Consider the following 12908-nt stretch of genomic DNA (forward strand, 5'->3'; position numbering starts at 1 on the left):
TTTGTATGGTTGGGGCATCCATCTTTAGCCTTCAGGCCCAAAGTATCCAGCAGACATTTTCATGAAGCAGGAAATTCCAAAGACAGTTTAGTCATTATCTGTTGTGTCCTGTAGAATGTCTCGCAGACTCTTTCATGAGTCATGAACCCCGAAAGACCGTCTCACCTTTAGGCAAGTTCAGCAGTCCTCTCTCTGCGGGTTCTCTGTGTCCATTTTATGCAACAGTCCAGGCAAGAGCAGTTTCTTGCCCAAATGGCTATCCAACTCCATAAGGATCCTCTTTGATGCCCATCTTCCTCTCAAAGTAGATTGGTGCCACCAGGAACAGATATGTCTCATTGTCATGAAAAGTCCTAAGTTATTAAAATATTTTAAATGCCATATTCTGTAGCCTTTGAGAGATATGAAGAATGCCTATCTGAAATATATCTCTATATATCTAGAAAATCTAAGTAACATGACTACAAACTTTACTATCATCGATGATTATCCATAACCTATATTTCTTAATTATACATTACATTTTTAAATGAACTACACAATCACAATACCTTAATCAAGATCAGAAATACATATACATATAACAAAATTGACTGTAAAATCCACACCAATGCAAATTACTCATACCTATATCATTTCCCCCTTTAAATGTAAAAGAACATTTATAAACAATATTTTGGGAACATGGGCGCAGTTTTTTCTCTCCAAACTGCTTCCTGCTGAATGGGGGCGTCATTAATTAGGTCATTTAGGGTGTAACCTGGGTGCCAGGTTTATCTCAGTTGCCAGTTGAGTGAAGTAATTTTTTGAGGGTGTTCACAGGAACTTTTCAGGAGGTCGTGGTCTATCATACCATATCGGGATAGATGCAATCCATAGGGTCTGGTCCTCTGTGAAAACAAAAGAAGACCCTTTCCAAAGCATCATATCCTTAGACCCAAATTCTGAAGTCATACCCTCATGATATCCGTTTTGGTTCCATTTGGCAGCCCATAGAATGAAATGTCTCTCTGTACTTAGCTCCTTCACAGTCAAAAATTTTAAAGAAAACATAATATACATAATCCAGACTCTCTGTGAATTTTCCATTTTTATATGGCTTATTTTTCTTTATTTCTTTTAATCTCTTAATTATCTGTACTCTGTCTCTTTAAAGACTTTACCTTTTTAAAAAAAAAAAAACCATTAACTTTATTTTTTATATTCTCTTTCTTCTCTCTCCCAAGTCTACGTACATTCATCCAACAGTGTGGTCTTTTATGTCTGAATCTGTTTTATTGTGAATCTGTAATTTTTTTTTTTTACTATCCAGGAGCATTTTTTAAAATGTTAAGCAGTTCTTAAAAACTTAAGTTGCATCATGTACAGGTAATACGGTACCGCCTGTGTCCTGCCCAGTTGAAACCTTAAATGCGCTGTTTTAATGGTAATTACGGTAGTTTCTGCCTGAGACCAGCACAGTTCAGCATGGCAGAGCTGAGCCAAGCTGCTCCTGCCTCAGAGCCATTTGGTGCCCCTGAGCCACACACAGTTCCAGGCACACAGCAGTCCACATTGCCATCAAGTAAGCCGTAGAGCTTTACTCCAAATGTTCTATTTAAAAGCTCTGTCTCCCACAGGAGCCAGACAGAGATCGTAATGGCGGCACAGCCCAGAAAGCCGGCATTTTAAAACAGCCAGTTTTTTCCTGCTGCTGAGTCAGGACAATTTCTCTCTGTGGCACGCCACCCACAAACAGCAAAAAGCTATCTTTTCCTTATTTTTAAGCCTTTTTAGGTTTTTAAGTGGATTTAGCCCCACGTTGGGCGCCACTCTGTTGTAGTACGGAGCTGCGGGCTGTGTCCCGCCACCCGGCTAGCTTTACCCAAAATAATTACACGGAAACTGTATTCTTTTAAACACTGCCTGACCCATTAGTTTCAGTTTCTTATTGGCTAGCTTTTACATATTGATCTAACCCATTTTTATTAATCTGTGTAGCCCACGAGCTGGCTTACCAGGAATGATCTTAACCTGCATCTGTCTGGAGTGGGAGAATCATGGCGACTCCCCGACTCAGCTTCTTTCTCCCAGCATTCCGTTCTGTTTACTCCGCCTACCTAAGGGTTGGCCTATCAAATGGGTCTAGGCAGTTTCTTTATTAATAAGAAATCACTCCCACATCAGCTTTGCACAAAAATCAACTACAAATGGACCAAAGCCCCCAGTGTGAGCCTGACCCTGAAACTGGGAGAAGTGAGCACAGTGATGCCCTGCTGATACAGTGTAGACAGCTTCCTGAATCGGATTCTTTCTATTCACATAGGAACTGAGGACAGTCACTGACAAACAGGACCTCATAAAACTACAAACCTTCTTACACCAGAGGAAAGAGTCAGCTGAGGGAAGAGGAAGCCCACAGAATGGGAGAGGCTCTTGGCCACTTATATATCTGACAGAGGATTCATCTATAGAGTACACGAAAAATTCAAAAACAGGGAGTTGAGACAACAAATGACCCAGTTAAAAAATGGCTACAGATATGAACAGAGTTCTCAAGAGAAAAGGTGAAAATTGCCAAGACTTATCTTTAAAAGTGTTCAACGTCTTAGCAATTGGAGAAACACAAATTAAAACTACGTTGGGATTTCCTCTTACCCCAGTCAGAAGGGCTTACGTCAGGAAAGCACCTGCAGGGCGTATTTTACCCTCTTGTCCATTAACTAAATTAACTAAAATCAATAACACCATTGATCACCATGTGTTTATTTAGAAATCATTCTCATCTGGTACCCCCTATACATAGTATGGTATTATTTTTTAAAATAACCATGGAAACGTGGTGTTGGGAGAAAGCATACTACTTAGACTTAGAAAGCTTGATGTCTCCATCTGGCTTTGCTTCTAACAAAAACCTCCCTGTAACCAAGTGTCCTCATCTTTGGAAAGACAGTTGCCTCAAAATAGCCATTTCTTTATTCTTTATCTTCATATATACAGATAGATAGATAGATAGATAGATAGATAGATAGATAGATAGATAGATGTTATAGATCTAGATGCTATAATTATAGGTATATTAGATAGATATAGATTATAGATATAGATAATATAGATATAGATGATGTAGATATAGATAAACTCTGTAACCAAGAATGACCTTGAACTTCTGATCCTCCTGCCTTGCCTCAGATGCAAGTGTGTGGCACCATGCCCAGTTAATTCAGTGCTATTGATCAAAAGCCAGGCCAGCACTCTCCCCACGGGGCTGCATGCCCAGTCCAACAAGACCGTTTCCAATATCCCAGGATGCCGAAGCAAAAATGCCCAGAATTTGTCTCAAATAAATTCAGCAAAGAAGAAAAAAGTCATGGTATTTTGTTTTTAATATCAAAAAAGAGATATTGTTCTTATTTATAAATTGCTATGTACCAATCAGTGTATACTACTGTTTACTCAAGTCTTACAAATTGAACAGCATTGGTCATAATCCTTTAGCTTCTTAGAATTACATCCTATCTAAGCACCAGACAGAGGAAGATTCTGCTGATGGCATGAGTAGGCAATCCAGAGAATTAGAGTCCCATGGGCTCTTGTCTCCAACACTCCAACTCATCCATCATCCGTCTATCTATCTATCTATCTATCTATCTATCTATCTATCTATCATCTATCTATCTATCAGCTATCACCTATATCTACCTATCACCTATCTATCTATTTATCTATTATCTATCATCTATCTATCTAATCTTTCTTGCTTTCTTTCTCTCTCCCTCTTGCCCTTTCTCTCACTCCCCCCCCCCTTCTCCTTCAATACTTCAAAAGAGCAAAGTTTTAAATTGGTCTTCTCTCTCTTGCTCTCTCTTGTGCTCTCACTCTCCTGTTCTCATTCTCTCTCTTTTGTTGCTCTTTCTCTCACTTGATCCCTTTCTCTTGTTCTCTCTCTCTCTCTCTCTCTCTCTCTCCCTCTCTCTCTCTCCACACACACACACACACACACACACACACACACACACACACAGTCTTAAGTAGATCTGGAATTCCACAAGGATTTACAGCAGATCAGATGCTGCTGACAGAGAACATACAGCAGAGACAACAGAGCTCACAGCTGCTGCAGACAACCCTCCTGGTTCATTCCTTTGCCAGGCTTCTGATTCCTGTGAGGAACTGTAAAGGTGGGAGATTAAAATCGTTAGTGGTCAGGGAAATCCCTTTCCCTGCTCTATGGAAAGTCTGACAGGAGAGTTGGCTGTTGAGGGAGAAGTCCCGATTCCATCCTTAGGCTGTTGTATATTGCAGAAAGTGAAATGGCAAGACATCTGTTCTCCCAGTTTGTCCCCTCCTTTGCTCTCGCTCTCAAATACTCAGCCTGTGTCACCTGCATCCAGGGGATGATGAATAGCCCCAGAAAACAACAGAAATGAATTTAATTTACCACACACATCAAATAACTTTGCTGGTAGATGACAAACAGCAGCCGAGGCTCCTGGCCATGAATCTTCTTGTTTTGATAGCTTAAATACCATCTCTCTCATCCCCTGCTACTCCAGATGGCTTCCATGCACCTCTTCCAGATCAACTTGATTTCCACTAAATTCTCTGAAGGAAACATCCAGACCATATTAGTCACAATGGCACAGTGGGTTCAGGAAAGCACTCTGCCAGAAGAATGCTCATCTGTGAGGTAAATCTCATGAATCAGAGTATAGAGGACCCTGTATGTCACCTCCGGCCACAGGACTCTTGTCTTCTAGGTCATGTAATTCAAAGTGTGCCTCTAGTCACCTGCTCCTGGAAGTTATGACAAAGGAATCATTATGATCTCAGTGGGTCTCCGGGTCTCTTATAAATAGGAGCCATCACTATTACTGGATGTGGGACATGCTAAAACAGAAAGAACTGGGTCTGAACACTACAAAATGAAAATGAGAGAATCTTTGAGTATCTGTAATTCTCTTCCTTACTTGTGAAATAAGGAAAATGGGAGCCAGAGTAGTTGACCCACTTCCCAAAATTACCGTGAGTTACAGAAGAGTGAGGAGAGGAAGTTTGGTGAGAATTTGGTGGGCTTTATTTTTAACAAAGTATGAAGGAAATGGAAGATTAAAAACCAGCACCTCAATGTGTGGAATAAAACAATTTATACCAAGAAGCAACCAGAAGGAGGGAGGACAGATACAAACAGGAACCTACAATGAAGAGTAGGGTTTGAATGGAAATGGAAGGGAAAGTACATTCTCAATGGATAGACGAATGATGACATTTTTCAGACAAAGGTAAGTAGTGCAGGGAGCTTTGCTAGGCAGCCTTGTTTCCACAGGATGACTAAAGGACAGATCCATCAGAAGGATGCTGCTGAGGATAAGTACTAGCTACTTGTCACACTTGAAACTTAGATGATCCACACTCCATTCATTCAGGAGAATAATGTCAGGATCAAAGAGGACACATTCTGTTTCGGTTTTGGTTTGGTTTTAGTTTCTTTAATTTATTTTCTTTAGTTCATTCTTCTCTCATGTATCACATATTGACGCAGTTTCCCCTGCCTCCTCTCCTCCCATCCCCTCCATCCTTTCTCCCCTCTCTCCCAAATCCACTTCTCCTTCTTCCTCTTCAGAAAAGGGCGGATCTCCCAGGGATGTTAACCAAACACTGTATGTCAAGTTATAATAAAACTTGGCACATCCTCATATTAAGGCTGAACGAGGCAACCCAGTAGGAGGAGAAGGGTCCCAAAAGCAGGCTAAAGAGTCAGAGATAGTCCCCACTCCCGCTGTTAGGAGTCCCACAGAAATGCCAAGCTGCACAAGCATACATAAATATATACAGAAGACATAGGTCAGACCCATGCTGGCTCCCTGATTGTCAGCTGAGTAAGAGGCCACATTCTTGAGGAATGTTCTTGAGGTCTCACTACCCTTTCTTGAGGAATGTTTTTTTTTAAATAATTCTCAAAGGTTATTCGATAATGTAATGATTTAGAGGGTAGGAGTAACACTTGCTCCTTCATTAGTATATGTGCAAAACCAAGTGCTTTTCATGTTTTATAGATTCTAATCTTTACAAAACCATGATGATGGAGGTATTCTGATTGTCCCCATTTCACACGTAGTAGATCCAAGACAGCAAAGATTAATCAGCTTGCTGAAAGCTACAGACCTGCTTCCTAGCAGAGCCTAGCCCTGGAGTTCATTGAGTAAAACAAAGGAAGCTCTGGAACTAACGCCTGGGTTCGAGTCCTTCTTCACCGCTTTCTAAGATGCACCTACACTTTTCACCCAGCAATGTGTTCCTATGGCTGTGACTTCACAGGGATTTTCCAAAGTTCACAAAGTAGGTAATCCTATATTTTTAACTTCAAGAGACTTCCCACCAAGTTTTGTAAGTATTGTCTCAGAGAAGACATGACATAGTCTGGTTTACACATAGAAGATTTCCTTCTAGTCATGAAGTGGCAGAGAGGTGGGAAAGATACCAAATGGAGGGAGCACTACAGTAACCAGATGGAGAAAGCCTGAAGGACCAGGAAAGGAAGCTCCTTGGGGATGGAAGAGGTCTGGGTGTGTCCATTATTGGAAAGGTGAGGAAAATGGATCATTCTTGGGTGACCCTAGAGTATGGAACATAGGTGGAGGATTGTCAAACTAAACATAAGACAAGAAACCAGTCATGATATTTATTTATTTATCGGTATTTGCTTAATTTGTGTTTGACGCAACTCTAAATCAATATCAATGAACAAAACAAAGACCCTGCTCATGTGCTCTATCTAAAGCTGATGGCAATAAATGTTTAATGCAGATCATTTGTTAGGAGGTCAGAGAGCTATTGGAAATTCAGGAAAAGGAGCAGGAAGGGGTGGATGATGGCTCAGTCAGTGAAGTGCTTGCCTTACAAGCATATGGACCTGAGTCCTACCCACAAAAACTAATGTGAAATTTAGTTATCTTTGAGGATCACCAGCCTGACCTACTCAGTGAGCTCACTGCAAAATAAAAAACCCTGTCTTAAAAACTGAGATACACCTGAGAAACAATACCCAAGGTGAACATCTGGCACACATACATGTGCACACAAGAGTGTGTACACACACACAAAGACACACACACACACACCTTAAGGGATAGACTTTGAGGGGAGGAAATAGGAGTAGATTTCACACTCCACTGGGATAGGCAGGTCACTAAGAAGTGACCCTCAACCTGATAGAGATGGAAAATAGGATTTGCCACTTCATTTACCAAAGCAATTATTTAGCTAACATTCACCTATTGAACTAAATCATGGACATAATTAGTAACTGTGACTGATGGTGAGCTTGAAGAAGAGGAAGAAGCAGATAATCTCCATGTCTCGTGTATTTGCTCTGATGAAAGTGGTGCCATCTAGAAAGTTGCTTTCAGTATTTCTAAAAACTCCTTCAAGGCAGGATGGTTCAGACTGGGAGGCTAGGGACATTCCTGTGTAAGTTATTCTCCCATTGCTGTGATAGAATGCCCTGACATAGACAACATACGTGAGCTTGTGAGGAACATTTCTCGTTCAAGCCTCAACAGTGATAAAGCTAGTATGTAGACTCAGGCCCTGTACGAAAAAGTTAAACCAACTGGGCCTCAGTTTCCTCATTTGTCGTGGAAGACAGCATCAGCCTCTGCCACTCCATGTGCCAGTCATGATCCACGTCAGTCACCTGTGTCATTTCTCTAAGAGCTGGAAACGGGAAGGAGGGAGAGCTGGCTCGGTGGTTAAGAGCACTTTCTGTTCTTACCAGATGGCGCAGGTTCGGTTACCAGCACCCACATCAAGTGGCTCACAACCGTAGGTACCTGCACGCATGTGGTCCACACAAACTCATGCGGGTCCACGCACACATAAGAGAAGTCTGCAGAAGTGCTAGCTCAGGCACGTGGCTTCACTGCCACTCTTATTCCAAGTTTGAAAACATTGGCTACTTCTCGAAGGCTGTTGCACAGTCTCACACGCTCTTGTGAGAATGGGTTCTTCTGATGAGATCAGGCACCTGCAGAGGGGATGGCCGTAGACAAGAGTGCTGGTGCTGGAAAGCAGGTTCCCAAGACTGGAGAGATGGCTCAGCAGTTAGGGCTCCCATTGCTCTCAGAGGACCTGAGTTCAGTTCACAACACCAATGCTGGAGAGCTCACAAATGCCTATAGTTTCAGCTCCAGGGGATTGGATGCTCTCTTCTGGTCCCATGCACATCCATCGGCACACGCAGATATTCACACAGAGATACACATACATAAATAAAAAATAAAATAAGGGTTTCTGACACATTTGACACTAATCTCAACAGTGTGGTCTCCTGTTTTCAAGAGTAAAAAGCAAAAGGAGCCAACTAGAGGGTGGAAGATACGGAGTTTGCACCTTTGTCGGCGCCATCGCAGAGTCTGGGGGAGGTGGGGCTTGTGCACAATCGCAGAAACCGCATTCCAGGCAGAGGGACATAGAGGCAGAGCATTCTTACAATTGGGGAACCAGGAGGAAGTCACTGTTGCTGGGAATTAGTAGGCTAAGGGGGCAAACTAAGGAACAAGTCTAAAGCGACCCCTGGCATGGACTTGAGCTTCCCTCTGAGTAATTCTCCATGGAGGAGCCTAAGTGGAGGATCGGAACAGCTGGGTGAGATTTGAACATGAACTCTCTGACAACATGGCTGAGATTGGGAAGTAGGGCAGAAATATGGAGACTGTGGCAATAATTCTGGAGACAGGCAGAGGTGGCTTTGGCTGACGACACTGAGGAAGTGGAAAGTCTGACTCGGTAGATCTTCAGCAGCCTAGCAAATTTTGCTAAGGAAAAAAATCTTGAATTTTGTAAAGAGTAAATCCTGCTGCTCCTGCCATGTAGGATCATGACAGCTATATGGTCCCTAGGAAACGGAGAATTCTCCTACCAACGGCTTTGACTTGGTCCTGGCCCCAGCTCTCTCTCTCTCTCTCTCTCTCTCTCTCTCTCTCTCTCTTTCTCTCTCTCTCTCTCTCTGTGTGTGTGTGTGTGTGTGTGTGTGTGTGTGTGTGTGTGTGTGCCCATGCTGAGCGAATCTGTGCTGTTTTAAATCCTATAATCAAGCAGGAAAATGCCTGCGTACATTTTGTAAAGTTTGATACTCCCATGGGAAATTGCCAGAGTAGGAGTGAGGGAGGGGACAGCATTAAGAAGGGAGAGGGAGTCCGGTGATGGTGGCGCACGCCTTTAATCCCAGCACTCAGGAGGCAGAGGCAGGCAGATCTCTGTAAGTTTGAGGTCACCCTCATCTACAAGAGCAAGTTCCAGGACAGACTTCAAAGCTACAGAGAAACCCTGTCTAGAAAAAATAAGTAAATAAAGGGAGAGGAAGGGCCACAAGAAGCTCAAGAGATGAGCCAATGAACCATGGGGGGGGGGGGGGGGAATGAAACTTAAGAGCCAAAGAAAAGGAAGTACCAGGGGATGAGGAAGGGCAGCTCAAGTTAAGTGATGGAGAAGGGAGAAGTAGGTGGAGGTCCAGGCCTGAGGGGAGGCTATAGCTCACTTTTTATATGCAGGCCAGAGCTGCCTGACTTACAACTGACACAACTAACCATCTTTCATCATCAAGCCCCACACAGGATAGTTATGATCTAAAGCCCTGGGGTCTTCTCTCCTGAGGAAGGAGGAATGGACAGAAAAGTCCCCTCTGCCGTGAGAGTGCCCCACTAGGGTATTGCAACAGTATTCAAGAGGGACAGACCAACTCAAGCAGTCTATGGAGGGACAGACCGACTTGAGCAGTCTATGGAGGGACAGACCAAACTCTATCAAAACAGAAGTGAACAAATCCAGCATCTTTCCTCAGTTTCCAGATACTTAAAATCAAATACCAGAGGGGATGCAGAGATGGCTCAAGGGTTAAAAGCCCTGGCTACTCTTCCAGAGGATCACGGTTCGAGTCCCAGCACTCACACAATGACTCACAACCACTTGCAATTCCTCTTCCAGAGCATTCAATGCCCTCTCCTGGCCTCTGTAGGCTCTGCGTGTACATGGTACACAGACATGCATTCAGGCGAACACTCATGCACATACCAAATGAGCCTTACGTCATCAACTAGGATGAATATTATCAAGGAAATCGCTGACATCTGTGAGACCACATACTTACTGGAAGGTCAGGAAAGGTGCCCTAAGGTTAGTGGGTGAGGAGGAGTCACCCGCTGAGAGGAGACGTTACCGCTGTGAGGTAAAGAAGACAGAGCTCTCTAAGAATGCATTTCCTCTGAACAGAAACTTTCTCTTCTGGAGAAAGAGGCTAAGGCTAGGAAACCAAGGAAACTTACAAGGCTCAGGGAGCCCATGAAACCCGGTAGGGTGTTGGGAGGTGCAGCCAGCAAATCACGTAGCGGACTCCATGGAGCTTTCAGGAGACTGTCACCCATGCTGCAGTAAGCTGTTTAGAGATACAGCTGCCTGAATCACTCATGCCATCAGCTACCCCTGTGGACTCATTGGTTCCTCATGATAGACTTGGGTGGCATGGATCATGTGGTCTGTTGTTAGGGCTGGGTCTAGCTTGAACAGATGTTCAAGCCTCCTGGATGGGGAAAACATCACACAATAGCAAGAAAGTGCCAGAGGGGCTTGAGGCAGCCTGACAAGCTTCAGAGACAAGAACAAGGCTAGAGAGGGCAGCTGGAGCCCGGTGCAGGAAATGGTGTCTAAGGTGTGGCTGCAGAATAGGGCCAGGCCAGGTTAGGCGATGCACTCCTGGCCACCTGGAATTCTGTGCCTTCATCCATCCAGTCACAAAGGCAAGATGCAGCTTCCAGCCACAGGACCAAGCAGGAAGAGAGAGGCAAAGAATGATCAGGGCACAGTCAGACTACACCTGGAGGAAGCCCATCCCCCACGGCAAAGAGCTTCCCTGAGAAAGATCCAGAAACAGCTGCCCCCCCCCCCCCGGAGGCCCAACCAAGACCCTCTTTGGTGACAGGTTCTCTATGTAACCTCATGCAAAGCTTTGCCAGATACCACTAATAGTAGTTGGGGAGCCAGAACCCCAAACCTGTCAGATGGTGAAGCAAAGTATCAAAAATGTTTTAATTCCTAGAAGCGTGTTGACTGGTTATGTTTACAAGACCAGGCCTCTGCTGGAGAGAGGTGATAGGGAAGGGCGAGGGAGTGAACAGAAAATGCAATTATTTGCTGTTTAAAAGGAAAGTGTGGGGGGTGTGGATCAGTGACAACCTGGAGACACAGCTGGGGAAGTGTTGACTAGCACAAAGGGACCAGAATCACAGATCTCCCTTTGAGGCTGCTTAGGACTGCCGGAGCTGTAGGCCAGGATTTTAATTAGTTTCTATTTGGATTTACACTTCCACTGCTCCTCTCAACACTGAGACCTGTCAGATGTGTTTGGGGAACAATAATTGCTCTTTGCAACCATCAATTAACGGTGTCTTCCAAACACCACAGAAAATAAATAAGCAGTGTTTTGCTGGGGGAAGCTGGCAAATTCTTGTCCTGAGGAAGGAGCTACCAAGACCTTTTTTCCCTGATATGTGGCCAAGTTATCTTACATTATGAGTTCAGATCAGTGCTGCCCAGTGTGACCATAACACAAACCAGAACGCCTGAATCCAGACCAGTGCTGCCCAGTGTGACCATAACACAAACCAGAACACCTGAATCCAGACCAGTGCTGCCCAGTGTGACCATAACACAAACCAGAATGCCCAATCCTGACCAGGGCTGCCCAGTGTGACTGTAACACAAACCAGAACTCCTGAATCCAAACCAGTGCTGCCCAGTGTGACCGTAACACAAACCAGAACACCAGCTGAATGTGGAATTTTTCATTTTCTGATAGCTAAAGTAAGAAAAAAAAAAGACAAACATCACTATACGCACTATTGATCCTAATACATCCCTGGTGTTATACAACCGATGTGTCCTCATTAATCGGCGTTGCTGTGATGAAATACCCCGACAAAAAGCATCTCCGGGAAGAAGCGGTTTGTTCTAGCCCACAGTTCCAGGTTACGGTCCATCAGTGCAGGGACGACAAGGCAGGAGCTACAAATAGCTCGTCACATCACATCACAGTCAAGAGCAGAGACAAAGGAGTGCATTTGTGTCCCCTTGCTTGCTTGTGCTCATCTGAGTTTCTCCATTCTCACACAGCTCAGAACCCACTGCCCAGGGACGGTGCTGCCCACAGTAGGTGGGTCTTCTCACACCGGCTAACTTACGACAGTTATTCACAAGCATTCACCTCAACTTTCCCTTCTCACCCCTGCCCACAAAACAACCCAACATAGGCAATCTGGACAATCTCTCATTGTGACTCTCACTATGCAAATGTACTCATGAAATATTTTATATACTTTGGCTGGAGGTATGAAGCATCTCCAAATTGAGCCTATTTGTAGACAATTCAGTTGGGCCTTGACATATTTCTAGGTTCCCCAGCTATCTGTGGCCTGCAGCTTCTGTACTAGTTAGGATGAATATAGAAGAGAGACTTCTGGAGGCTTCATTGCCAGTGACTTTCAGTGACTTCTCTGTCAAAGAAATGTGGTCATGAGTATCTGAACCTGTCATAAGCTCAAAGGTCCGATTGGAATTAAACTCTTCCCCTCAAACATCCCTTTATCCTTCTGTTTGGAAAGAGAATAAGAGATTGTTTATTCTGTAGCCAAATATGAGTAACATTGGCTGGGAAACACAGACCCAGGTTACTGTAAATACCATGTATCCACGTGGTAAGTTTTATGAAGGCATTACAGTAACTATGCTGGTTAGTTGCTGTGGGAGCACATTCTGCTCCTTCAGCCAATAGTCTTTAAGATACCAGCCCACCTGGGCTAGATCTTAAGTAAGTGGAGAAATGGAATTCTGAGGATATAATAGATACTACAACAGCAGTCCCTAAATTTCTGGTTTTC

At 43.9% G+C, this 12908-nt stretch overlaps 1 protein-coding gene across 2 annotated transcripts in view; it reads left to right on the forward strand.

Moving 5' to 3' along the window:
* Tacr1 (tachykinin receptor 1) overlaps window positions 1-12908 on the forward strand; it is a 179328-nt gene that overhangs the window by 129166 nt on the left and 37254 nt on the right. The window contains exon 4 of one of the 2 annotated variants that reach the window (XM_041638541.1): window positions 7515-7525. The exons of the other annotated variant lie outside the window; for it this stretch is intronic. Coding sequence (XP_041494475.1) covers window positions 7515-7525 — 11 coding nt within the window. The remainder of the gene's footprint in view (window positions 1-7514; window positions 7526-12908) is intronic. 2 annotated transcript variants of the gene reach the window in all.

Source organism: Microtus oregoni, unplaced genomic scaffold, assembly GCF_018167655.1.
Source record: "Microtus oregoni isolate MIOR12 unplaced genomic scaffold, Mior012 000002F_ref0000024, whole genome shotgun sequence".
Taxonomy (NCBI): Eukaryota; Metazoa; Chordata; class Mammalia; order Rodentia; family Cricetidae; genus Microtus; species Microtus oregoni.